Source organism: Mastacembelus armatus, chromosome 21, assembly GCF_900324485.2.
Source record: "Mastacembelus armatus chromosome 21, fMasArm1.2, whole genome shotgun sequence".
In the NCBI taxonomy this organism is placed as follows: domain Eukaryota; kingdom Metazoa; phylum Chordata; class Actinopteri; order Synbranchiformes; family Mastacembelidae; genus Mastacembelus; species Mastacembelus armatus.
The window spans coordinates 15,347,733-15,374,461 of NC_046653.1; the positions used below are offsets into that span (position 1 = coordinate 15,347,733).

Below are 26,729 nucleotides of genomic sequence, written 5' to 3' on the forward strand. Positions count from 1 at the left end.
GAGAGGGTTATTTAAGATTCATGTAGACAATTTGAAATTCTATCGAGTCATTCCTTCAGGACTGTCCAGTTTCAGTTTTTCTTTCTGTTTATCCTCATCAAACAACACCAGGTTATCAGAGCAACAGCTGTGTCTCTGATTCTTTCCGAAGGGTTCGTCAAAATGGCACCTGATATGTCACATTTCTACTTGTGACATGATGTGTTAAACCAAGAATGACTATTCATAAATGTTCAGTTATTGTTAGCCCATCTCTTGCAATTAGCAAATGTTTTCATTTTGCATTTAGCATTATGTAATAGAATGTTTCCTAAAAATTAATTGAAAGTATGTTTTTATAAAAGTTGGTTGAAGCCAAGTCCTACAATATCAATTATAAATTAAAAAGAGACATCATCTGCCCTTAGCAGAATAGTATGCTGTACCGTGTACTTACAACTCTGCATGTCCTGCTTGGCAACATTAGTCTCTTCTTGTGAGAAGCTCCTCCAGACTTTTCACACCTCATCATGGTGTCATCATGGTGGGGAGAGCACTGCCTTTAAACCGAGTGACAGAAGATGATATTAATGTGCATGATAGTGACCAACAAAGTTTTACTAAAAAGTATGATAATGTGCTTTTACAACTTATATCCCATTCAGTGCTGGTGTTGAATAAGCATCTAGCCATGAAAATAAAAGTGTGTGGCATGCTGTGGATAGTGCAAAATTGGGGCCTGAATGTGTTTATTTTATTGTGATGGTTATCAAAACATAACATTGCAATTATACAAAACCTGGCAGTGCATCCATAGTTAGTTGTTGAATTATTTGATAAAAATGATTCATTTTAGATTGTTTATTTTGTTTTATGGACTCATTATTAGCTTGGGTTTGTAAGAATAAAGAGCTTTTTTAAATGTTACATCTGCCATCACCATGTCAGTTCTAACACATTGATTTATTCAGCTCTGTAGTGAAGTCCCAGCAGGACAGATGGACTGCTGTTAAAAGCTTGTCAAAATCATGGCTTCCCAAACCATTGCCATCCTTTTTATTTTGGTTCATTTAAATGAAACACATCGGTTTGCTGCACATTGTTGCATGGTGTGCTTGGGCTGTTTATAAGCGGATATTACTCCTGGCTTTACTTTACAAAAGAATGGTGGCTACTGATTTAGTTCTGATTTACTGTCAGTATATGAAAAGCATGCATCAATCAAACCACAACAGACTGAATGTATTACGATCTCATTTACAGCATCACAGGTGGTGGCTCCAAGAAGGATGATGGAGAAAAGAAGAAAGAGGATGTTCTAAACATATTTTCTGTGGCATCGGGCCATCTGTATGAGCGCTTTCTGAGGTGGGTTGCATTCAGTTTGCAAACACACACAACTCAAATGCTTTCTTTTTGCACACCCTACACATTACATTAGTTTTAGTCCTGATCCTAAGACTCACCTGTCACTTTGTGAATTTCTGTTTCAGAATAATGATGCTGTCCGTCCTGAGGCATACCAAAACACCCATCAAGTTCTGGTTCCTCAAGAATTACCTCTCCCCATCTTTCAAGGTACTTCATGACTCCACACAAGCATTTGGTTTTTCTTGCTTGTCAACAACAGCATGATCCCCGTTCTGCAGTGATTTACTGATATTAAATAAAGAAGATTTTGTGGGGTTTTCCATTTTCCTTTTTCTGTTGAAATTGTCTTGCCCTCTTAAGCTGGTAAATGTGTAGGTACGCAGAAAATGTTCTTATAATGTATTTAACCATGGATTTTTTTTTTTGTATTTGTTGACATGGTTAGGAGACCATCTCTCACATGGCAGAGTCGTTTGGATTCCAGTATGAATTAGTACAGTATAAGTGGCCCCGCTGGCTCCACCAGCAGACTGAGAAGCAGCGCATTATCTGGGGATACAAGATCCTATTTCTGGATGTTCTGTTCCCCTTGGCTATAGACAAGATCATCTTTGTGGATGCAGATCAGGTAAGGATCAAATTGAACAGACACAGGAGAGTTATGTGTACAGCAGGACATGAGCAACTTGTCTGGATCAGTCTCTGTTCTGGTATGAAGACTGGATAAAATTTTGAACACTGCTGAAGTGTCCTCATTCCCTTCCTGTCCTTACCAATGTTCTCGTGCTTTTTTTTCCACAGATAGTTCGGGCGGATTTGAAGGAGTTGAGGGATTTAGACCTGGAGGGTGCTCCTTATGGGTACACACCATTTTGCGATAGCCGCAGAGAGATGGAAGGCTATCGTTTCTGGAAAACTGGGTATTGGGCCTCACACCTGGGACACAGAAAATACCACATCAGGTAATCTTCAACAGTAAGGATTATAGCCGCACTAACTGTTTTGAATGCTAGACAAGCACTTCTAATGTTTTGCCTGTTTGAGCGTGTACAGTTTGCATTAACACCATTGCCACTTTCTTTTATCTTAATACTAATAGTGAAAGATAAAGGTGAATGTAATAGTAGTCTAGGGGAAATGAAGATTAACACTTCTTGGGAGGTAGACGGCAAAATAAATTCATGCATTTTAAAATATTAGCATTCAGCATATCAGAGTGCATTCAACCAGTTTGTTTAATTTATGACATTTATGACATGCCTCTACTTTACAAAGAAAGAAAGATATAAATAAACAAATAAATAAATATAAATTCTAAAATAGACCATGGTGCTAAAAAACAGTACATGTCACACAATCATGAAATACATTGTTCACTTTGCCTTTACATTTTGGCTTGGATTCAGTATATCATCTGGAGGAATTATTCATTACTCCACAGGAGTGTTTTTTTTTTTCTTCTTCTTCTCCTCAAGTCCCAAATATGACAGCAAGGAAAAATATACTATATTTTTGTATACTTATATGTAGAGGCTGAAAGTGCCATAGTTGGTTATGTTGTACTTCCTTTCTGATTCTGTCTGGATTTCAGAAAACTGATAAAACTCAGAGAAAGTTAAACCTTTCATTTGGCTTTTAAATCGACTCAAGCAATAGAAATGAAGTCCAGTCTGCCTGAAATTGTCTTTATAAAAAATGTGATTTTGCCAGAAAAGTGAAATTCTTTTTTTTTCCCAGATTCATTTGCAGAAGTTAATATTGAATTGTTTTGAATTCCATATTGGATATACACATTTCAAATTTTCCAAAAAAAGAAATCATTGTGTCTACTCTACATTACAGTATTGTGAACCCCAGTTCCTGCAAGTGTATATTTTTACTATCTGATGTTTGTATACAGCCATGGTACATCTGAAATCAAGCACCAGGTATGAAATAAGAAGTTCAGGTCCTTGCTGGCTGTGTGGCACCAAGCTGTACTTCTGTCAATGTGATGGCTAATCAGGTTGCAGCCAGTAGCAGAACACGAGCTGCCCGGGTAGCTTTCCACTTCACTGCTAGCTGATGAGGATGGCAAAAAGAAAAGTCAGAAACCATAGTGATTTGATTAGATGCCAGTGTGCTCCTCGGCTCTGGGCAGGACAAAAACAGCAAGAGAGAGAGAGATGATCTACATCAGTGAGCCCAGGGAAAACATAGGGTAACAAATATCCTTTTGGCAGAGTTAAATCCAATAAATGGAAAATATATTGTCTACATATTTTGAGTTTATTAATATGAAATGTATGGTCCAATTATCTGAATCTGCCCTGGGGTATTTATCTTAATTGAATAATTTTTATGATTATTTTTAAGTCTTTGTCTCCTTCAGGAAATGAGTTTCTCACACCCTATTTCTGTCTCCTCTCTCTCCTTTTCATGTTTCAAAAAGTGCTCTGTATGTAGTAGATTTGAAAAAATTCCGTAAGATTGCAGCTGGGGACAGATTACGAGGTCAGTATCAAGCATTGAGCCAAGACCCCAACAGTTTGTCTAACCTGGACCAGGTACGTAACTCGGAGATGGCACCACTGTATTATAAGGTGCAGAGTTTATTCTTTTAGCACCCATATATCACATTTGTAAAATCATTTTGTTTTGTGGTATTTTGTAGGACCTTCCTAACAACATGATCCACCAGGTGGCCATCAAGTCTCTTCCTCAGGAGTGGCTGTGGTGTGAGACGTGGTGTGATGACGCCTCCAAAGTCACAGCAAAGACTATAGACCTGGTGAGTCCCAGAGCAATAAGCTCTGATTTTGTATTTATTTCATTGATATTCACTGAAGGTTTAAGTACAATTGGTATTATTTTTATTGTGTATATTTTTTTTACCTTAGCTTCCACAACCTCTGCAGCTCCCTCAGTGAGGAGCGAAATGAGTGAGGACGAGGTTAATGAATGCCTCAGAGCAGTGATGAAATATTTGGTGAAAGCCATAAAGCTTACAAGGTTTTATACCTAATTATTTTTGCTATTAGTGTAAGTCTCAGACTTGTCTGGTGATTAAAATTTAATAATATAATGATATAATTTAAATGCTCAGGAAAAAAAAATCTATTTTAAATATTTAGCTTTGTTCCACAAAACAGTTAAAATTCTAAATTAAACTACTCAAATAGATTCAAGACTCGGGAATTACTTAATTCAACATCGTATTTAAGTATTGTTATTTTTTTTAGATTGTGAAATCCTTTTGTATTCTTTTATCACTCTTTTGCCTGGTGCATCATGGTGAAAGGAATGGTAATGTTGGTTTTCAGGCAGTTTTTCCACCTTTTGTTTTTTATAATATTGAACTATAGCTGCTGCAGCACTGAAAAGCCAAAACATATTCTAAGCCACTAATGTCCATGAGATACTTGGCATTTAGAAGAAAACTGAGGAGCAATCCCATAGTCTCCTAAACTAATTTAGGGAATTACTGGACAGGCTAGTGTAGACTGGAATAGGAAGCATCGTCTCCTTGTGGTATAGGACACAAGACATGGGCTTAATGTCCTTTTAACAACATTGGAAATCAAATTAGGTTCAAATGCCTCCCACAGACAGCTGCTGGCAATGACGATCTGACTTGTTGGGAGAAAGTGGCTCTGGTGGGGTGAGTGATGTATTGTCTGCTTTACTGCTGCAGTGCAACAATCCCAAGACCAAGGAGCCAAAGCTAACGGCCGCAGCAAGGATTGTGCCTGAGTGGGTTGAATACGACAATGAGATAAAACAGCTACTGAGCCGGGTCCAGGAACAGGGAGACACAGCAAAGCGAAAACAGACTCCCTCTCCCTCACAGCATAAAAAAGGTTAACAAAGGAAAACACAATATATTCTTATTGCCTACAATGCCTGTTTTTATAGCACAGACAAGTCCATTTTTAATGTCTGTCTGCTCTACTTTCTTTCAACCATTTTCTTGGTCAAATTTCATTTCATTCCATTGTTTCTCTCCAACATTCTCACCATGCACTGTAGACAACCTCCGTGATGAACTTTAGCGTGTGCGCCCTGCTGACGAGGAAGGAGGCAGCACCTTTTGTACACAGGCCACCTGTGAAGCCTGAAGATAGACAATTCCATCTAAACATAGCCATGGAGTGTTGCATCCCCAGCCACAGAAAGATGTGATATTTTCAAAGATGTCATATCTGCTTCTGCAGTCAGTACGTCTTACAACATCAACACCTGATGCAAGTGTTAACTGCCAACTGTGAATTCCTGGTGTGCTATCAGCACTACAGTCAGGTCTTGGTTAGTATGTGGTTACCAAAGAATGAAGCAAAACTGAGAAGAGTGTGAGGTAAGCCAAAGCACTGTGTGTGTGTGTGTGTGTGTGTGTGTGTGCGAGCGCGTGCGTGCGACAGGAAAAACAGATGGCATGTATTACGCTGATAATGTATGCGAAGAATCAAATGGAGTTGGCACATCTAATCTCATGGTTTAAGGTAAAGATTTTTTAAGAAGCTGGAACATTTAGGTATTCTTAATTTTACGTTATAAACAACATGAAGACCTTGATGACGTTGACTGAAATGCCCAAAGCGAAGTTGTGACTGACGTGAAAGCTAGTTGTTTTTAAAAACTGTTAGTCAGCTGTACGTAGCAGACAACTTAAAGCTCGCTAAACCTCGCCTTTGAAGAACAACTGTCCATCTGTATTTTAGAATTAAACTAGGGGAGGGCAGACCTGTCAACCTGTGCAGTTCAATCATGGAAGTGTTAAGAGCTAGATACATGGATACACAGCAGTCACTCAGCATTGTTGCCAATTTTTCCCAGTGGCCACTCGTGGTATTGCACTGACTTTACAAACAGCATGCTTGGCGAAGTAGCACTGTAGTAGTGAGATTCATTTATAGGTTATTTCAAAGGCAATGGACATATCACAGTTTAACTGCTTTCTTTGGACCCTTAAGCTAACCTACAGGAACACGCTGCTCCCTTTCCCCCCCCATTGTCTGCATTCTGGATTGTCAAGAAATGAAGGTTGAAATGAAATTTTTTGCATTAGCATTTAATCATGTAGCTTATTGAACATATTTAAGAACAATTTTAAATGGTTCTTGTTTTAAAACCAACCAGCTGGAAACAGTTCAACCGACTCACTTCTAGCATAAGTATTAAGTGACACTAGCTAGTTGAAGCAGATTAAAAAGCACATGAGAACTACAGCTATCGGCTAGAAATGAGTCTGCCTTTTTCTTTCTACATCTGAGTGAAATCAGTGATGTCAGAAGTTACTGCAGATTTTAAGGAGTAAATCAGATACATTACTATATGCCATGCTATAATAGAAAACTTGCTACACCTTATGGCCAAGTTATAAATCAAATAATCCTTATTTGCACACTAGAGGTCAGAGTTTATGGATTGAATATTTGATTTTAACAATATGTTTACATCTTATGTACATTTAGCTTTATATTTCACATTTTAGAAAGAGTTTTTCAATATTTAAATTCCACAATGAACTAGTGTTTTTGTCTCAGGAATAAGATGGGTGTTGTTTGGCTAAAGGCAACAGTTGTTTTTCTGGCTTAAAGGAAAAAGCCCCTTTCAGACATATGCTCCTTTCCACTAATATCATGGCACCTGAACATCATGGCTGAATGAGCACTCTGGTCACTTTTCCATAAGTTGCAATGGTCAGTCTTACTAGACGTGACCTAGGAATGAAGCGGGGGGACAAGCAGACCTACCAATCACGACAGCCTCATACAATATACGTCACTTGTACTGGCTGAGACCATGAGGAATGTTAACAAAAAAGTGACCTGTATGAAAGACAGAAAGCCATCACTTTAACAGATTGCTGAAGCCAGCAATATTAATGCATCCCATGTCTGAAAAGGGCTTATAAAAATGGAGAAGTCTGCTCTCAGGGTGCCCATCTTTCACTGTGCTGTGTCAAATGGAAATGTTTATATTACTGTCCAGTGGAGAAAAATAAATCTTTGCTACAAAACTGTCATTACAAAATCTGTTTGTGAACTCTCTTGTTCTCTCATGTGGACAATAGATGTGTGATTTCTGCTCTCCAAGGTCTACATTTGAAGGAACTTTCTCACACTGTCATTTGTTCCTCACCACAGACTATTTCACATTGTGAAAATGGATTTTGGGGGGCAGTAGTTGGGGGGTAAGATAGTTACAATTATACAAAGGTTAGATGTAATGAAAAAGAAGCACAATTTCTAAATGGCACCGTCTCACGCTGCATTCTGTCTAATCAACAATATGCTTGCCTTTCAGGTTGTTTTAATGTACATAAATATCTCTTTATTTACAGTTCAGAAAAAAACTCCATTCATATAAAAATAGTACTGTACCTATGTACAAATAGAATTTTATGAATGGGTGTGAATTACAGCGTGCACAACACATGGAAAGGAAACAAATGCCCAAACTAACCACTTACTCTCAACAGATAAAAGTTGCTTCACGCATGACAAATATTTGTTAGCATAGCAACAGGCCTTCCCCAAATGGAATTCAAAGTTGTATTATTCAACAACAAGTATAAGTCTTTATTCAAAGTCAGTGAATTGATTTTTTTTTTTTTTTTTTTTCCACTGTTCGGAGTTATTGGAATGTAGCGGCATTCCTTATGCCAGTAATCTCCCTTTTCAATCGGGAGGAAAATACTAAACTCCACTCCAGCTGTACTGTCTATGAGGCTCCTCAGTTGAATCCGAATTTAAAGTTAAAGGGTCCAGAACCAAATGGATTGAAACCCTGGAAGCCATGGAAACCTCCCTGGAAAGGATGATGGTGACCCTGCTGGCTCTCTGGATCCATGGGGTCCTCCCCGTGGTCAAACTTGGTTCTCATCTCTGGAAAACATGATGATTGACAGGTCAAAACATCTCAGGAATGTTTATTTCCTGCTAATTGTTGAGGCCATCTAAGGCTGTTGGAAACCACTATTTTTTAAAAAAAATGAATGTACTGCATTACAGTTTTGTATTTTTTGTTTTTACTGTAATAAGAATTATGAATTTATTATAATCTTAAGACAAAACCATTAGCATTGAGCTGTTTTCAGCAGCTCCTCAGGGGCCTGACATTTCCTAACAACTTTCCACAGACACTGCAGACCACACACACTTCTTACCTGGGTCAGTAAGAACCTCTTTTGCCTGAGCGATGTCTATGAACTTCTGCTCTGCCTTTTTCTTTTCTGCTGGATCCTGGAAGTTGTCTGGATGCCACTGCTGTGCCAGTTTCCTGTACGCTTTGATAATCTCCTTTTTCTGGGCAGTTCTGTGATCATAGGGAGAGTATTATTACCACATTTGTTCAAGAGAAGACCTTCTTGTACCTTATTTTCAACACAATGGCTCTAAAAATACTGGTCTGAGCGTCAGGGTTAGTACATTGACTCCCATGTAACAAATCCAATTATTTTTACAAGGGCTTCCATTACCTTACATTTGTATTTCATCTTGAATTATAAGTACAGGCTTTGAACTCAACAATGTTCAAAAGGGATAGATTATGTAATACTCTAGTGCAGTAGGGCTTTTTTGTGGAGAAATGATCGTTCAATGTATAAAAGCAACTGAAAACCACAATCTCACAGCAAAATATTTTAGTGTAGCCTTTTAAAGCAACCCACTTAAATACCCCCAGTTCTCTGCAATCTCTAAAATTCCCTGTTTAGTATACAGCTCTAAGAATCGGATCAGACTTCCAAAGCCCAGTGATCAGTACCCACCTCTTCACTCCTAAGATCTTATAATAATCTTTCTTCCGAGACTGTTTGAGAAGTCGCTGAGCTCTCTCCATGCCTTCTTTTATCTGACGGTCATTCTCGCTGTGTTTGGCAGCAGTCTCAAAGTCCCTGATAGCTAGAAAATAAAAATACAGGACAGAATCAGTATTGATTTTTCTTTTTGTTTTACAGTACTCTGGAAAAAACTATTTTACAAGAATGTATATGGCTTAGCCAGCAAAGGCAACATTTCTCAGTCTTTAACTGTGACACTGTAGGCACCAAGGTAAAAGCTAACATTAACATGATAACATACAGTACTCACAGTGACATTGCTAACATACTGGTTAGCAAGTATAGCATTTAAATTTGATAATTACCACTAAACAGAATAGCTGAGGCTGATGGGAATGTCATTAGTTTAGGATGTATTTAGTCATTTTTGGTTCAAATTTTGACCTGATGATCGTGCAAGTTGTAAGATTTAATTATGAAATGATCAATGTTGCTGTAACTGTTTAAATAATGTTAAAAAAAATCATAGCTTAATTAATTTGGCCCATATCACACTGCTGCTCTAGTGCCCTTAGTGATCACATCTCTGACTCTGCTTGATCTCATACTGTAGTCATGAAGTCAACCACTTTATTTATTCAGTAAACCCCATCAGAAGCCCGTTAGATCATGTTGCAACAGCTCCAGGCTGTTTGTGTGGATGTGTGGGTGCTTTGAGGCTTGTTTACCCCGTGAGGTGCGCTGAGGTGAGTTTAATACCCATGGGTTCTGACAGTTTAAAAGCCTACATGAGGTCTGGCATTCCTACCTCCAGATGTGCTCATACCTTGTTAATGCCAACAAACAGCATAAGCTCAGCCAGCATCTACTGCAGTTGTAGAGCTGATGGGATCTTGATTTTTAAACCTCTGGGGCTGACCCACCTGCAGTGGTGGTGCTGTTAATTGCATGTGTGTTTTGGTTTTAAACATGTTGGGGGGCTTGTATTGTCCTCTCATTGAAAATAGTTGTTAAAACTACATTACACCATCATAGATGGTCATGGACATAGAGCTTGAAGCCAGTCCATTTTTGTACAGCTGCTATTTTCTTTGCATGTTCATCAACAGATTTAACAAAACGACACTACAGCATCAGTAGATATTAAGTGCTCGAAAATAGATGTCAGCTTGTGGCTTTTAAACTCTTTTATATAATAAATGTATAATTAATCTATAACTTTAGAACAACATAGTTTTTTTTCTGGCATTTGTCGATCAGACAAGTGAGGGCTTCTGTAGTGACAGCCCAAAGTGCAGCACTGTGGTGGCAAAATTGTCTTTCCTGCTGCATGCTGAGGTTCTTTCCTTACCTGTGCCAGTTTGCTATTTTGGTGTTATAAACGACAATGGGTGGAGAGGTCTGGTAAGGACATGTCAGTGGCAATCCAGTAGCACCTCCACTGCATTTTCCACTATTAAACAAGTCAGCAGCACACCATTCCCTTGTTCTGTGATATTTTTTGTCATTGTAATTAGTCATTTTTGTATAGTGCAGTGCATTTAGACATATATTTGCAGAGGGGAAAAAAAATTGTATTGATTTTAACAATACCAGCAAGAGCAGAACAGATATGTGATTGTTAGCAGGTTGTACCAACAGCCTTTCCTTTTTGCTGTTAAAGTGCCTATCCAGCCAACTGTCAGGTGTGAGGTAGGTTTTCAATCTGCGGTGTCTGATTTGAATGACATGCACTGACAAACTGCTGGCACACAACAGATTCACTGTAGTTAGCTCTGTTCAAGCTCCAACCAGCAGCAGGCTGTTGAAGAATAACCACAGAAAAATCTCTATTTATTCAATATTCTATATCCTGGTTGGGTGCGAGTCATTACTCTACATTGCTTTAGTTTATTCAGTGAAGACAAATATTAGCTTTGGAAACAAATGTCATTGAAATTGTGCTTTCAGTGACTTGTCAATATTATTACTAGTGGCTAAAATGTATAGTTTGATTGGAATATACTGTACATTTTAGTACATAAATATTTCAATTAAAATATTTGATCCAGTGTTTTGATACTACTGATAGTGTTTAGTCTAATACTGTGCAAAATGTATGAGAGGCTGATTTACATTATGCTTCAAACTAAAAATTCACTGTTGATCTAAAAATTTAGGCAGGGACTTTCATAAAAACATTCATTGGTTGCAGCAGAACATCAAATACAATAATGGCTGAGAAATGTGCTATTACTGGGGATTTCACCATCTGCCATCATTGGGCTTTCCGATTTGACAACAGATAGGGAAGACCATTTTTTGAGCCTAATCCCTCTTTGCCTTGCCAGGATTTGTGGAGGTAGTACGTACTGTGTGTGTGTATGGGTACACATTGTGAGGACCAGTTTTAAGTTTTAGATCATGAGTGAGAACAGTTTTGCCTGTCCTTACCTTACCTGGACATACCTATTTTTAGGGTTAAGGTTAGAATGGGCCTAGTTTAGGCATTTAGTTGTGATGGCTATTAGGAGATGTTGATGTGTGTCCTCACAAAGCTGTACAAACTTATGTTGTGTGTGTGTGTGTGTGTGTGTGTGTTTTGGCACTGCCATGGAAGAATGGCTTTAGGCTTGATACATAAAAAATTCTGCATGCAATTCTGATTTTCAGCCAACGGTGCAGGGCAGCACTACGTCTTGCAAACCACACTCTTCTCCACACCTAATTCTAATTATACTGTATATGTGCTTTAACAGCTGACAGTTCTGTTTTCAGGCTTTAGACATACTAGTTATATGCTTGTACCAAGTTAGATAGGAATATCATTTAGTCTTTACTGTGCTTATTTAAATTCAAAGTCAAAATTGATTTGGTGATGAACTGGGTTTTTGAGTTAAATGAGTCAGAATTTAATGGAACATTAAATTGGGTGTTCTTACTATATCCTGGTTGACAGCATTATCTTTATGTTAAAAATCAGATTAATTTTCCAGACTATACCAGTAAAAAAATAAAAATAAAATGATGTCATATAAGATGCTTGTATGTCATCAGCATTTTTACTTTATTTTACTGTGTATTCTGTGCAGTGTCACAATGACCCCTTGTGTTAGACTCCTGCCATTACATCAATTAGTTGTGTGTAGGGGACTTGGAGTTATATACAATATACATTCAGATGGCACTTTATTAGGCACAACTGTAAAATCTAATGCAATTTAATACAACAGCTCAGCCATAAATTTCATCTTTTTAAAGTTAATGTTCATTCAGTCCAATAGAATACAACCAATAATACTTTGTGTTATACGGGATTGTTCTCATTACAAAAAAGTGGAAACTTACATTGCCCCCTATTAATTGAGAAATAAGACACCTATAGCTGAGACTTACCGTCCTCATACTGCTCCTCTTGGATGTAGGCCTCAGCTCTGTCTTTGAGCACATTAACATTCTCTGGGTCCGACTGAAGGACTTCACTACACACCGAGACAGCTCTGCTAGCCTGCTGAGCCTGGTCATAATGCAACAAAAACACAGTGGTCAGATGTTTAGTTTCGTAAAAGTACAGTGAGGTAATAAATTCTGTGGCAGGAGTAAGGGGTCTTACCTGTGACAGTGCATGGCAAATACGTTCCTTGGCAAGATGAGAGAAATGGTGCACGTTGGGTTCAGTCTTCATCACTCCCTCATATTTGCTCACTGCTTCTTCGTACCTAAAAGAGCAGGAGGCAGGTAGGTGATTCACAAGAACAAAGAACAAAACAAGAATGCAACTCAACATTGCACCCACAATCATCACTCTTTTATTCCTTTGGTTTATTCTTGTGAATATGCTGCAGGATATTTTGTGTATGTCAAACATGATGTGACATTTGTCCACACTAAGACAGGATTTGCATTCCTGCTTGTAAGACTAGAAAGCTGGAGAGCTTGAGGATATAGAGGCAGTTGTGCTACCACTGATGCAATGCCTGGTATTCAGTTGGGATATTATTTTCTATTTACAGAGATTTACAACTGCCTGAGCACACACACACACACACCTCTGCTCTTGGATGAGTTCCTCTGCAGACTGGATCTGTTTGTTGAGCTTCTTGACCTGCTTATAATGGCTGTAGCACTGCTTGTGATCAGGATCCAGCTTCAGGCACTCACGCACTTCACTGCAGATGAGAGAAGAGAAGTAAGAAGGTAAGAGTGGTTAAAACTGACACATTTTCCATGTTACCTGATGTACTCTTTGTTTTTATTTCCGGTTTACAGGAGGTGGACAACGCCTTCAAATGCACAAACAACATTCCAGCAGTAAAAACATTGGTGACACTCAAATAGATGGGATTTTAAAAATGTGATCATTATTGTTTATATTGTTTTTTTAACAAATATGTGTTATATAGGCTAGAATTGACCTACTTGTGAGCACCTGTTTTGCCAGAGTAGTTTTCTCTGTATTTAGCATGTGTACTCCTGTATTCTTTCCTCTTTTTCCTACCACATTACATTTAGAAGGTTAATTAGCAGGTGCTTTTGTTGTAGCAATGTTTTGTGAGTCTTACTTTAGGGACATCTCATGGTCTCCAAGGTTATAGTAGATGGTGCTGAGTTTGTAGAAAGCCGGGGTATTGTCACTCTTTAACTTGGATGCAGCTTTAAGGTCACTGATGGCCTTCCCCATTTCTCCCATTTGAATAAAACACTCAGCTCGCATCTCACGAGAAGTCACATCCCAAACGCAAGTCTGTAACAGGTGGGCAATAACTCTTAAACACTGCAGTACTAGGTGCTATAAAAATGCTCTGAACACTCTGCAGTGATGATAACATCATACTTGAAGGAAAGTAAAGCAATCCTTGCAAGGTAGGCATCATACCTCAATGACGGTGTCAAGCTGGGCAGCAGCTGTCATATAATCCTGGTTGCTGAAACTGCTGTGTGCCAGAGCCACCAGTCGCTGAATTTCATCTGACTTTGTTAGCTGACTCTGGGCTTCCATCTCTTCTTTGTTGGTGGGGTTGGATTTCAGCTAAACATTAGCAGGGAAGACATATATATTCTGTATTTATGGTGATGATTAAAGACAACTACCAGGAGAAAAGCTTGGATGACAAAAGAACTGAAACCAGGACAGACTGGGGAATATGAGATCTAGATGATCAACCATAAAACTCTGTTTGCATTATTATATCTGTTGCCGGTGTGTTCTGATATGAGTCCTTATAGTGCCAACTTTGCCTCTTGAAAGCACTCCCTATCACAGCAGAGCATAACATTCCCTAAACCCATTACATTATAATCATTATCATCATAGAGGCCATCATATTCACAAGAGCAATCTCAGCTAATGACACATCCTCTACAAACCGACCGGGTTACTCCTTAAATGTTTCTTGCTAAACCATCTTTGGGAAAAGCATAGTGCATAAATTAACTAGGCCAATGTTGTGGACTGCTGAAGCAGCAAGACAGCATGCACTTCTGGCCAGATCCCTTGACATCACACCAGCAAAATGTTGTCCATATACAACCTTAGAAGCCCACAATCCCACGGGCCTCTGTTGGTAATATAGCTCCTTGCCCTCATGACATACAAGGCATCATGGTTAATTGCATTTGTAAAACTTTTCATGTTTCAAAACGTGACCTTTTCACCTGTATTTAATCTTATATTAAACAAAAAACACAAATCACAGACTTTAGCAATGTAACAAATTGCACTCCTTCATATTAGCCACCCATGGTTTCACATAAAGGCCTGTCAAACAGTAATACAGGACTACCTAATGAACTTTAACCTACATTTAATAAATTTGTTCACTGGCTTTCTGCTTATTCAATAAAGAGAAACTAATGATCAAAATTGGCCTGTGGGGCTGCAGGTCAGCCACATGCCCTTGGCACAATATGAAACTATCTGACATTCATATCCAATCCCCATGTAAAGTAGAAAGGAACTTAATCTTTGCTCAGTGATAACCTTACCTAGGAATACAACAACCCTAAATAGAATCTAAGTATTAATAGCAGATACAACAAGGGCATTTATGTCTTCCGGGGGTGTTGTGAAACTTCAGTATAAAATGGTAAATCTAATGGAAAATGTATTAGCGAGTTCCAGTCTTAATCCTTAACGAGCACCTATAAATGATCCCTGAAGGCCCAAATATGAGAGTTCACTGCCAATTTAATTATCTCCATTTTGTAAAATGCCCTGTGGATGCAGGGTTTCCCTGAACTCTTTTCTCATCACCTGGGGAATTCTGCTTTTCTGACAGAATAATGGCTTCTTAGTCTTATAGCTGTAAAGTTTAAGCAGGATATTACTACACTTACCACCTTCTTGAAGTCACTCTCAGCTTCATCAAGTTTCCCCTGTTTCAGGAGCAGATTTCCTCTCTGAAGTCGTGCCTGTTGAGAGACAGGGACAGAGTATTTGTTTTGCAAAGGACTGCAAACTGACTCATCAACACAACTGACATAACTAACTGGTTTCCCAACATAGTTGTATAAACCACAAATTATGCAAGTACACACACACCTATATATCTATATATATAGCTAATTACAGCTGATTCTTACCATTTGTACAGATGTTTTTTTCCTCTCAAACTTACAATGTATATTTCTGGTACAATATAACAGAAAACTGGGCAACCGTGTGAAAATCAGATCAACCGAAACAAAACAGAAACTCACAGATGTGAAGTCTGGTTTGAGTTCAATAACTCTGCTCAAATCTGGCAACGCAGACTTTGACTTCCCCATTGCTAGAAACACTGTAGCTCTCCTGTAGTAGGCCATGTAGTTATTGGGATCTCTGTCTGGTAAGGAGCATTAAATCATGTTCACTGCATGTTTTGAATATGGTCTCTAATATAAAAACTACAAACACACAAACAATACAAAAACTACTTCTGTCACTTACCAACAGCAGCATGGAAATGAGAGAGGGCATCGGCCAGCTGGCCAGCAGCAAGCAGCTTCTTTCCCATTTCCATATGATTGTCCACACCTCCATCTCTGTTGCATTTCACTCCTGAAACACACACACAGACACACTTTTATGACCAACCAGTGACAGCTGACAAAATAAATCAGCATTAACACAGAGGTGACTGAGCACGGCTAGTTAGCGTTAGGTTAGCTTACACAAACGACGTGTTAATTAGCAAGTCTGACCTTTTTCATTCAGTTTCAGACTAAAACAAAGTGGTTAACAACTAACGAGCTATTTAAAATGAATTAACGCTAGTTGCCTGTATGTAACGTTAGCGAGCTAACTGACTAGTTAGCATATCGTTAGCCAACACAACTAGTGTTAACTACTATTAGCTATAACTTGGTTGTCGCTAGCTAACCTAGCAAGCTAACCTTTCTTTGAGTCTACAAGCAGGACTTCTGCACCATGCCCAAAGTTTGGTAATGTCCAGCAGCGACTTATCTTGTAACTCAGCTATCGTTAGCTAGTAGAACTAAGTTAGCTTCTTACCTTCATACCTCAGGTCAATCAAAACAAGAACATATGGGATGTAAGTCAGTATTTTGTGAGCTACATGGTCAGCAGAAACCATGGTTGAGTTTGAGTCCGATAGATCCTCTTTCGTTAGTTCCGATATTATTTTAACTAATGTTTTGTTTAATTCCCAGCAGCAGTTCCATGTGTTGACAGCCTGTCAGCATCGTTTCTCTTTTCTCAGTCACAGAAGTAGCAAGAGTTCTTGAAACACGACCGATCGTGGGTGATCGTGATTGGCTGAATTGTTTGGGAAGACCCGCCCACCTCTGTTGGCTCAACAGGGAGTAGCCACGGCAGCATAAAGAGTGTGTGTGTGTGCGCGCGCGCGCGTGTGTGTGAGAGAGAGAGAGTGAGAGTGAGAGTGTGACTGTCCTGTCCAGCTGCTTGGCATATAGTATTGACAGTATTGAGAATCTGGATGGATTGTTGAGCCAACAGAGATGCTTTTCTAAGAGGTTTTGAACCAACTCCTGTTGAATAGATCTTGTTTATTTTGATGATGCCAACTACAGGACAGTTCAGGGAGTGAGTGGACAGAAGGGATAGGGATAGAGAAAGAGTGTAGATAGAGAAGAGAGAAACAGACAGTAGAAGACTACAACTGCAGTGATGCATATGCAAAATAAAAATTAGCAATACTTATATTATGTCAGCAATACAATGTTATACATTACTACACATTACTATTGTCAGTGATAGTGCAATACAATATTGTTGATAATAGCAATAATAATGTTAATACAATTTACAGCTTTAGCAATGATACGCAGAGATTATATACCTTCTAGTATTATTATATTTGGCTTATGCTGTAAAGGCTTTTACAAAAGCACAAATATACTACAGACTAAAGCCATCATTTTTGTTAAGAACAAAAACACAGCAAATAGTTACTTTCCATTTGTATATTCACACATATGCGTTAGTAGCTTTTGTGTTGGTGATATTGGTGATCCAGGAGATGCTGCTGGCTTTGCTGTCAATGGAGGTCCTGGATATTCTGCTCTTACTGATCTCAGTGTGACCTGAGTACTTAAGACTCTGTTGTCTCGGAACAACTGGGCAGAGATCAGGGAAATGGTAGGTAGGGTAGTGTTTATGGCTGTGGGGTTGAAATTCAAGAAATGAATGGTTAATTTTTTCTGTAGATGGAGAGGGCGAAAAAATCGAAATGCTGAAAAAAATTATGATACAGCAGCAACATTTTACCTTGAATGGCAGCCTTCCCTCCCTGCAAAGATACTGAACATAAGGCCTCCAACCATAAGTAAGGTGGAGCCTGCCCAGCCGACAAAAACACCAACACCTATTTCAAACCTGGAAATCAAGCAAGGATTATTTCATCAAGGTACAGTTCTTTCATCCCACATTAATATGAAGAATTTTGATGCTTTAGTAAGAAGTGTTTGTTACTTTAGCCATTGTACGTACTTCTTAGCTCTCATGGTAGGGTCTTGAAATTCTGCTACGATTTTGTATCCAAAATAAGAGAAAGCTAACATAGAACATGCCCCTGAAATGATGCATTTATATGTTTAAATCACAAATCACATTATCTATTACCATATGACTTCTTTCAAAAAGCTGTGTAATGTTTTACCTCCAATAAGGTAGTTCATTCCCCCAGCAAAAGTTACTCTTGCATTAGCAATATCTGATCCCCCAATCTTAGTGCACTTCATTCCCACTAAAACCAGAACTGTTCCAAAGAAAGACAGAATAATGGAGATAATGACGAGAGCACGGCACATGTGAATGTCCCCTGTCCAAGAGGAGCAAAAACAATGTTAAGCTCACAGTGATAATAGGAAATTAAATGACAAATTCAGTTTTAACATCATCATGCCTTGTGCTGAAACATATTTTACTTACAGCTCAGTGCAAGCATAGATGGAGTTCTCTTACAGTCGGATATACCAGTTGAATCACTTACACAATCCTTCCACAAGTTGGAGAAGAAGTGTGCAGTGGTTAGGGATATTCTGCCAACTTCTGACCACGTCCAGCTCTCTATAGGCATTGTGGAGCACACCAGGATCCACCCAAACACACAGAGCACAAAGCAACCCATCTCCATATACATGACCACAGTCCTGTAACCCATGCTGCTCTTGAAATTGATGCAGTAAGAGTGAAAGCAAATCCAAGCAATGCCACAATCCCCTGTGGGACACCTGTGTGTCCTGCACCATCTGCCCCAGAAGTCCCTCCTCTGCTGCTGGATGCAGGTGGAAACATACATTTAAATCCAGACATACACACATAGATGAATGTGGTTTGTGTATATCACCACATGTTTGGCCTTTTGATGTTTTGTTCCTGTGTTTTGTCAATGGCAATGTGTTTGTTATTGGTACCCGGGAGCCTGCCAGCATGGGTTCAGTTTTGTATACCTTTCAGCATTTACTTGAGGTGATGTCTAAAAGCATAAAATGTGAAGAAGGCAGTGGCACACACTTGACACTATAGGCACATAACAGTCCTGGATTGCAGAACAATTAAAAATGGTGGCACTACTTTATTGTACAATGATGAAGCCAGTAGAAGAATAATACACTTGAATTTTGCAAAAGGTTTAAAGCAGGGGTGGGAAATTCCGGTTCTTGAGGGTCACATCCCTGCTACTTATCCCTGCCCTACCCACTGCTGATTACCTGGAACTGATGTGTTCAGCCACTTAGAAGCTGGAAAAGCAGGGATAGTAACTATCACTGGATAAACAATTGAGTTGTCAAAGGTCCAACGATTAGAAAACAATCAAGGCAGTGGAAAGGAATTGCCCACCCTTGGTTTAAACTAAGGATATAAAGATACAAAATAATAGACTGTTACAAGTAACATCATTAATTAAAACAATATATATTTATGAATGTAAATAACTGGAAATTAAATCTAATTCTGATTAGTCACAAAGATCATTTTTAAATGAAACCAGTAGCATTCTCAATGGTAATATTTAGTCTGGTTAAATTACGACACAGTTAACAAATAAAGAGGAAATATAAGACAGTGTATTTTATGCAAGAGTATGATTTGATTCTAAAAAACAAAATATGTCAAGAGAATGAGAACAATTAAAAAGAATCAAAAGAACTGTCGGTCAGATTTTGGGCTATTGTTGTGTTCATCAAAGGTTGCTAAAAGAAATCTGTATACATAAAGATGAAATTTAAGATATTACACAAAAGCATCTCTCTCTGAAAGTCTAATCAGTGTGGCTTGAGAGTTTTTTGAGATCCTGGAGCTGGTGGACTGTGCTGAGCCAATATAAGTTCCATATTGCTTGGAGGGTTTGTGGTGTGCACTGTACAGGGTTTGTCCTCTGGAGCGAGGGCTCAGGTAAATGCCTCTTTCTGAAGCATTAACCACTTTACTGTAAGAGCAAAATACTTACAAAGTTAATGAAGCAGAATAACCTTGGTAAAAGAAAGAAAAAAAGATAAATAATTTAGATACCTTTGAGGGCAGATTGCTCGGAAGACTGTCACAGCATAAAGTACAGCCCCCAACAGGATGAAAGAAGATCCTACAAATCCTAGAAATATGGGAGGTCCTACATCATATCTGGAATTAGTTAGAGTGCAAGAAAAATGTAATGATACAATTTAAATACTGTCAACTAACCAAATTTTGATTTTGTTGTATTTTATAATGAAATAAAAGGTGGACATATTCATAATTTAAAGGTAAAGGTGGGTGATTTTCAGTGTTTTGATTATTATCAAAAAGCATGAAAAATAAACAAACAAATAAATTTATCCTACTAATATGTTTTGATTTAGCACGTGGTTATCCTTCTGTGCCGTACAGTTGTCCAAAAATACAAGCTGCATTTTCGGTTGCATTAGGTTTTATATTTCTTCATTTTGAAAAGTGCATGATTTATTTATAAATCTACCTATAAATCACTCCCAAGACAAATAAAGCAGTGACTTCTGCAGGCTCTGTAAGGGAAAGGCTCCTGCACATGCTCAGGAACATAGTTCAAATTGTTTATTGCCTTCTTCAATGTATGTGGCATTAGTATTAGAAAAATGAAGCGCTCTGCTTTTTCACTTAAGAGTTTTATTGATCTTGAAAAAGGTCTCCTGACACTCTGGGCCTCAGATGTGCATAATATAATAGTTTTTGCACAGCAATGGGGATAATTAAGCTAAGTCAGATTGTGGATAGACTACACAGACAACACTTGTCTTTTAATGGAATTTGTTCAGAGTACCAAAAATATACAAATGACCAGCCTCACACTAAATGATGATATATAATATTGTAGATCAGCATAAAACTCCTTACCGTAAGACTCCTATGCCAGCAGTGGGAGCGAAGGCTATTCTGGTGATACTGTTGCTGTATATGCCGTAAGCAGAAATATCTGAAACACCTGTCAGCAGAGGTTTTGTTGATACCAAGAAATAATGGGAGCAAAACATTTCTATCATTTATGGAGACATTTTTTTTGTTCTGTACTCACCACCAGCAAAATGAAGCAGGGCTCCAGCAAAAAGCTGTTTGTCCTTAGTTTTTTTTGCTCCGCCGATATAAGTACACTCCATTCCAAGAAAACAAAGTACTATGGCAATGAATCCAAGCCCTATCCCACACATTATCAATCCTCGCACTGCATGGATTAATGCTGAAACAAGAATTTAGGTATAACAACATGAGAAAGGAATTAACAGAAAAACAAGGACAGTGTTAAGAATGTAAGAGAAAACTTTACATTTCAAGTGCAGCGTTAAGTTTCTCTCAGACTGAACGGCAGCTGACCTGAGAATGAAATCAAGTGCCTTGTATCTTGTCATCTATGTGTATGTGCGTTAGCGTAGGCTACAGGTTCTCACAAAAGAGGCGTGTTGAATTACAATAATGCCTTGATTTCACTTATGTAGACTCAAAGTCATCATTTTCCTGTTGTATTCTTATGGGAAAGAATATATGAAGGTTTTCTTCATAGAAATTAGATTCAAATTAAGTATAAGTTGTACCTTCAATAATGATGATGACCTGCTCTTCTACATGACTACAAATCTTTGTATTTATTCTAAGCAAAAGACTAAAAGATGCCATTTAAAAAAAATGCTATTGCTGAGATATACATATGGAGCACTTACAAGTGACAGTCCAGAGTGCTGGGAACTCTCTGCAGTCGTCGACAGCTGTGGTATCAGTTGAACAGTCCTTCCACAGGTTGGACCAGTACCACAAATTTGTAATCACAAAGGAACCTCCTTGTCCTCCATATTGGGTGATCCTCCAGTAGTCCATGGCTATGGTGCACAGCACAAACACCCATCCAAGTGTTGACAACAAAAAGCCAAGTATTTGTATCAGACGTTTGTTCATCTCTGAAGTCTTGAACCAGGCAGCACCTACTGAGTTGGGTAGAAGCACAAAATGGACAACTGACTCTCAGATGAGTAGGGTGGTCAGGGCAGAAGGATGTGTGCTGTGTGCCATTAGTGTTGATGATAGCTCTGTACCACTGTGTGGGTTGTTTACTGTAAACCTTCTGGAGTGTGCATCCCAGTTTAAATCTTTCACATCACTTCTACAAATGGCTCCAGGTTTGCCTGCTTCTTAATATGTACTTGCAGTAAAAAAGGCCTAGGTTAACAACCTATAAACCTTTGATTATTTTTCTCTACCACCCTAACAAATTTAAGTAACAAAAAATAAACAGCCTGACTCCCACTGTGCTTCTACTGAATTTCACTGGGCACAAAATGCATATCTGCCGCCCCCTGCAGACCTGGGCAGGATCAGTGGGGATAATGACATATCTACTGACAAAACAAAGAAGACACAAAAGACAATATGCTGAAACAGATTTATTGGACCTGGAGTAGAGCACAGGATAAGCAGTGTAGATAAGTGATGGATGGATGAAAGTTTTATTTATATTAAACACTTAGCTACAACCCACAAAGCAATCGTCTTACAAAATATTACAAACATTACTGATAATAGAAAAAAATGCAGACATTAAAAAAAGAAATGGACAATTTTGAACTAAAGGTTTTTTTTAATTTTACTGCTTAATTTTAACAAACCTCCTAATGTTCAGTGCACAGTAATGTGTAAAAATGTCAAATACAGAAGTTGCTGTATAGAAAACATAAATTGCCAAATTTAGAGAATATCATGCATCATTAACTTCATACTCTTAGAAGAAGCATGTAGATATATAAACTTAATTCCTGACCACAGATCAATGTCAGCAAATTCTGCTGTTGTTAGACTCAAGCCACCAATCTTCATTCACTGTCAAGTATCTTTTTCATTTACTATATATTTAAGCCTCCCCAGTGGCTTTGACTAAAAGTGATTTATATTCATACCCTTCAAACATATACATTCTTATCAAAGTGCTGCATCCTGGAGGAGTTGCTACAGTCTGGAGGCGGCCTTTGGTTTACAGACTTTGCCTGCCCTCTCGGGTAGGAAGAGATATGAGAATGTGTGGCAGTACCTTTGTAGATATACTTTGCCTGACTGTGGCTGAAAAGAGACAGAAAACAGATACATCATCGCAAATCAAGGATTTAACTGTATAAGACTCAACCAAATTGATACATACAGCAGGTTACTTATGACATGCATTTTCTGGACAACGTGATTGTAGTATGTTATATTTATACAAACCTTTTGGTAAAAGTATCTGCAATAGAGAAACAGAAGATGCTGCCCCCCAGAATGCAGAGGATAGAACCACCCCAGCCAATAAAGAGAGCAGCTCCCAGCTCATACCTAAAGATAAAATTTAATACTTTATTTCTTAATTGGTTAGTTTGCATTCAAAAATTTTAAAATAGCTGTACAGGCACAAAGTTCTTACTTCTGATCAAAAAACAGTGGGTCAAAAAACTCTGTTGTTATCCGGTGTGCGTACAGGGAACACCCTGACAGTGAACAGAGGCCTCAGAAAAGCAAGAACATGGCAAATCAAATTAGATGAGCAGGAGATGGTAATACAACAACACACAAAAAAATACACAGGTCCAGTATACTTACCACAAAGAATGAAACTTATGCCAGAAAAGCATGTAATATGGGCTTTATTTTTGTCACTTCCTCCAATTTTGGTGCATTTCATTCCAACAAGGGCAAATATAGAAGCAAAAAAACCCAGACAGACAGCAGTAATCATCAGTCCCCTGCAGGCTTGGATGTAAGCTGCAAACATAAAAAGATAGATCAGCTTATATGCAAAAAAGGACTTTTCTGTTCTGTGGTTTCTCACATCTATACACCACAAGGTCAATGAGTTATTGACCTTGTGTCCACTTCACACATAAAGCAAGAAATGCAATTTATCATGAGTAACCATAAGTGTTTTCAGGCACTTGGTGGTAATGTGGTTATTGTCTTTGTTTGAAATGTTTCATTCAGATGAGATTTCGGGGCAAATATTATGTTGTAAGTTAACCACTGAAACTAGTCAGCCATGGTGGAAACTGCCTGAGGTTCCCCGTAAATCTCCTTTATAGCTTTCAAGCTCTTAGAACTATGGCTAAACATTGACATATTTGGAAACAAATGAGTTGTTCCTTAGAGATTTGCATTAGCCTTTAGGATATCTATTAGTCCTGGCTCATAACGAACTTTAACTTAAAATTTCTAGTATAATAAAAGAGAGAAGAAGCTGAGATTGAACATTTATGAGGCACTAAGGTTCACTACCTTTGAGAATCATAACTAGTCTAAACAAAAAAAGAAAAATGATGTCAGACATCACCATGTCTGCTCAAACTAACCTGAAGACAGAAACTTAAATCAGCATAACTGAATTAATGGAACAAACATAGGCAAAGGCATAAAACCCAAACGTCAGACAAGAACTCAAAAAAGAGCTGACCATTCAGTGCCAGCATGGAAGGAAAGTCTCTGCAGTTTGAGACTCCTGTTGAATCAGTCACACAGGTCTTCCACAGATTGGACCAGAAGGTAGATGTGGTGATGACGCTCCCATCATTTGAAGACACTTCCCAGTAATCCATCGGCAAGGTTGAAGAAACCAGTACCCACCCTGAAGTGGTTAAGATGAAGGCCAGGATCTCCTGAAACATGCTGCTCATCCTTCTGAGAAGGCTCCTACTGAGGCTGGTAATTAAAACTGATCGCTGATTCCCTGGCTAGTAAAGCCTGTTGAAAGTGTAGCTCAGTTCTGCACTGGTAGGTGCAATGGATAGACTATGATTGATAGTTAATGAGTTGTGGACTGTTATATTCTGTAGGGAGGAGTTTGGTCCTAAACAACAACAAATGGCCCATGGTCTATTACTGTACTTCCACCCCTCACCTAGTGCACGTCACTGTGACTCACCTGTGAATGACGGGGATGAAAGTTCTAGATGTAAAGAGTGTTGCAAGGAAGCCAGTGAAGTTGGACATAGAAGCAGGATTTATCATTCAAAATAAAGCAGAAGCACATATATTCTAATGTGTGTTAAATTATTCTTGTATTTACATGTTGTTGCTCCAGGGCAGGTTAAACCAGCAGGTCCTCATACAGTATTTTATGGGAATATGTATCTAGTTTGGGCTAATGATGAATTGATTTGGTATTGTCTCCATCCACTCCACAGACGATGATCATTTTAAGCTTAAAAAAAACCCACTCAGTACTTGTATATACATTTTTTTTCAAATCCTCAACAGAAATCATGATTTGATTTGGAGTTTCAGTCTCTTGTTGGCCCATTATTACCAACGTGTGTTTTTTTAACTTCCTCTGTACTAAACTTCTGAGACTTGGACACTATCAGGTTTATATTTCTAACAAAGGTTATAGATTTACCATGGTTAACACTTGAGACATAAAGGAACTTTCTGAATACTTTGATTTATCTCATTTATTTTATATATTCTATATATATTTATATATATTCATTATATTTATTGATATATATTTATTATATTTATTTTTTTCACTGGTAGAAAAGAGGAAGTGAGTTCCAATTCATTTTACAGTAGTTGTTACTGGATAAATAATTGCCTGTAAGTTTTGTAATTCAAAAATATGAAAAATTATAAAAGTAGGATTCCTTTATTTTATTTTCAGCTAGCGAACAAGACAAACCATTGAAACCAGTTGTAAAACCAAAGGGACTCTCCTGTAGGTGTCACTTTCTTTGAAAAATTCAAGTATATTTTCCTCAGTAACTTGAAATCTGTTAATTATTAACAGGAAGCCAACAATCTAATAACTGAAACCCGCTAGAAGGAGAGGAGTAGGAAGATTCAAATCAAGAAAAGAAAAATCACATAACTTTTTGTTGGCACATTCAGTGATAGATAGTTTTTTTCACATCAGGATTTTACTGCTCCACACAAAGAGAAACTTTTTTTCTGTTACTGAATCCTGAAAGTCCAATTTTTAGTTTCAACATGAGATTTGTGAACTAGTATTATGAAATTTCTAGAAGTGTAATTTTTTTTAATGTCATTTCTGGAAAAATGACAGAAAAATGAAAAGATTTCTAATGGAAGAGACTGAAATAATCTAACTAGTTATCATTCAGTTATCTGGGACTGTGAAGAATCATAATCGTTGTTGTTTATGTCTATAATAAACGTCGCTTTTAGAATTCATATGTAAATATTAGGTTTTATATGCAGGTAAAACTAAGACAAATGCTTTGTAAAGTTTGGGTAAGCTGTGATTGGATAAAACAGGTTCGAGTTCGTGACGTGGGAAAGTTTTGGAAGTGATGGAAACTTGTATCAGCCAGTCCCGAGGCGGTGGGCGGGGTTTACACGGCGTCCGTCTCACCTGACAGCCAAACCGGCTGTGTGCTTTACCTGTACTCCTGTCGTGAATGTTGACATTTGGTTTGCCGCGGCTTTTTCTTCTCTGAGTGCTTGTTTGTCAACATCTTTCTGGCACGTAGCCCCTCAGGTCTGCGTCCTTCAGGCTGCTTTGACTGTTTTGGGGCCATGGAACCTCTGCGGAGGGAGGCGAAGGATAATCCGTCGGCTTCAGCTAATCTCCTCTCCAGGATCTTCTTCTGGTAAGAAAAGCGGCCTGACAGTGACAACCGTGTTTGACATTAGCAGAATGAAGAGCTCTCCTGCTGACCGTCAGTCCATGTTTAAACACAAACCCCACTGCTCACACAT

The 26,729-nt window shown here is 38.3% G+C and overlaps 6 protein-coding genes across 13 annotated transcripts in view; 2 read left to right on the forward strand and 4 right to left on the reverse strand.

Annotated features, from left to right (window-relative positions):
* Positions 1–7,350, forward strand: part of uggt2 (UDP-glucose glycoprotein glucosyltransferase 2) — a 37,547-nt gene extending 30,197 nt beyond the window's left edge. Inside the window, exons 33-40 of one of the 2 annotated variants that reach the window (XM_026295211.1) lie at positions 1,243–1,347; positions 1,473–1,557; positions 1,796–1,978; positions 2,152–2,312; positions 3,782–3,896; positions 4,004–4,120; positions 5,024–5,189; positions 5,359–7,350. In XM_026295211.1, the coding sequence (XP_026150996.1) occupies positions 1,243–1,347; positions 1,473–1,557; positions 1,796–1,978; positions 2,152–2,312; positions 3,782–3,896; positions 4,004–4,120; positions 5,024–5,189; positions 5,359–5,381 (955 nt within the window). In that variant the 3' untranslated portion in view covers positions 5,382–7,350. Of the gene's footprint in view, positions 1–1,242; positions 1,348–1,472; positions 1,558–1,795; positions 1,979–2,151; positions 2,313–3,781; positions 3,897–4,003; positions 4,121–5,023; positions 5,190–5,358 lie in introns of those variants that run through there. The other variant, XR_003294949.1, reaches the window with a different exon arrangement.
* Positions 7,351–7,624: 274 nt separating this feature from the next.
* On the reverse strand, positions 7,625–16,665 carry dnajc3a (DnaJ (Hsp40) homolog, subfamily C, member 3a). Its single transcript, XM_026295212.1, has 12 exons — positions 16,584–16,665; positions 16,020–16,130; positions 15,791–15,915; positions 15,428–15,502; positions 13,968–14,120; positions 13,654–13,835; positions 13,141–13,260; positions 12,705–12,810; positions 12,488–12,608; positions 9,101–9,233; positions 8,498–8,646; positions 7,625–8,216 (listed from the first exon to the last, which is right to left on the reverse strand). Exons 1-12 carry the CDS (start codon positions 16,663–16,665, stop codon positions 8,065–8,067), a joined length of 1,509 nt encoding a protein of 502 aa, XP_026150997.1. The 3' UTR covers positions 7,625–8,064.
* An 854-nt stretch (positions 16,666–17,519) lies between these two features.
* On the reverse strand, positions 17,520–18,726 carry LOC113123711 (claudin-10-like). Its single transcript, XM_026295952.1, has 5 exons — positions 18,483–18,726; positions 18,211–18,372; positions 18,042–18,123; positions 17,820–17,927; positions 17,520–17,712 (listed from the first exon to the last, which is right to left on the reverse strand). Exons 1-5 carry the CDS (start codon positions 18,712–18,714, stop codon positions 17,520–17,522), a joined length of 777 nt encoding a protein of 258 aa, XP_026151737.1. The 5' UTR covers positions 18,715–18,726.
* Positions 18,727–19,728: 1,002 nt separating this feature from the next.
* Positions 19,729–21,953, reverse strand: cldn10l2 (claudin 10-like 2). The gene is made up of 5 exons (XM_026294922.1): positions 21,722–21,953; positions 21,082–21,243; positions 20,904–20,991; positions 20,067–20,174; positions 19,729–19,983 (listed from the first exon to the last, which is right to left on the reverse strand). Exons 1-5 carry the CDS (start codon positions 21,951–21,953, stop codon positions 19,788–19,790), a joined length of 786 nt encoding a protein of 261 aa, XP_026150707.1. The 3' UTR covers positions 19,729–19,787.
* A 500-nt stretch (positions 21,954–22,453) lies between these two features.
* Positions 22,454–25,385, reverse strand: LOC113123115 (claudin-10-like). The gene is made up of 5 exons (XM_026294921.1): positions 24,466–25,385; positions 23,622–23,783; positions 23,446–23,527; positions 23,253–23,357; positions 22,454–23,108 (listed from the first exon to the last, which is right to left on the reverse strand). The coding sequence occupies exons 1-5, from the start codon at positions 24,683–24,685 to the stop codon at positions 22,952–22,954; spliced, it is 726 nt and encodes a 241-aa protein (XP_026150706.1). The 5' UTR covers positions 24,686–25,385; the 3' UTR covers positions 22,454–22,951.
* Positions 25,386–26,487: 1,102 nt separating this feature from the next.
* LOC113123114 (multidrug resistance-associated protein 4-like) overlaps positions 26,488–26,729 on the forward strand; it is a 31,671-nt gene continuing 31,429 nt past the window's right edge. For all 7 annotated transcript variants that reach the window (XR_003294938.1, XR_003294939.1, XM_026294916.1 and 4 more), the window contains exon 1: positions 26,488–26,620. Coding sequence is in view for 5 of the 7 variants with exons in the window: in XM_026294916.1 (XP_026150701.1) it covers positions 26,547–26,620 (74 nt within the window). In the remaining 2 variants the exon portion in view is untranslated. The remainder of the gene's footprint in view (positions 26,621–26,729) is intronic.

Coding starts and splice junctions, on each gene's coding strand:
- dnajc3a (XM_026295212.1), bottom strand. CDS start 16,665: ATGGTTTCTGCTGACCATGTAGCTCACAAAATACTGACTTACATCCCA. Junction 13,261..13,653: donor GACCATGAGATGTCCCTAAA/GTAAGACTCACA, acceptor TCTCATCTGCAG/TGAAGTGCGTGAGTGCCTGA. Junction 12,609..12,704: donor TTTGCCATGCACTGTCACAG/GTAAGACCCCTT, acceptor CATTATGACCAG/GCTCAGCAGGCTAGCAGAGC.
- LOC113123711 (XM_026295952.1), bottom strand. CDS start 18,714: ATGGGTTACAGGACTGTGGTCATGTATATGGAGATGGGTTGCTTTGTG. Junction 17,928..18,041: donor CCTACCATGAGAGCTAAGAA/GTACGTACAATG, acceptor CTTGATTTCCAG/GTTTGAAATAGGTGTTGGTG. Junction 17,713..17,819: donor AGGGAAGGCTGCCATTCAAG/GTAAAATGTTGC, acceptor TCAACCCCACAG/CCATAAACACTACCCTACCT.
- cldn10l2 (XM_026294922.1), bottom strand. CDS start 21,953: ATGAACAAACGTCTGATACAAATACTTGGCTTTTTGTTGTCAACACTT. Junction 20,175..20,903: donor GCTGGCATAGGAGTCTTACG/GTAAGGAGTTTT, acceptor AACTAATTCCAG/ATATGATGTAGGACCTCCCA. Junction 19,984..20,066: donor CGAGCAATCTGCCCTCAAAG/GTATCTAAATTA, acceptor TTGCTCTTACAG/TAAAGTGGTTAATGCTTCAG.
- LOC113123115 (XM_026294921.1), bottom strand. CDS start 24,685: ATGAGCAGCATGTTTCAGGAGATCCTGGCCTTCATCTTAACCACTTCA. Junction 23,784..24,465: donor TTCCATGCTGGCACTGAATG/GTCAGCTCTTTT, acceptor TTATGTTTGCAG/CTTACATCCAAGCCTGCAGG. Junction 23,358..23,445: donor CCACTGTTTTTTGATCAGAA/GTAAGAACTTTG, acceptor TTTTATCTTTAG/GTATGAGCTGGGAGCTGCTC.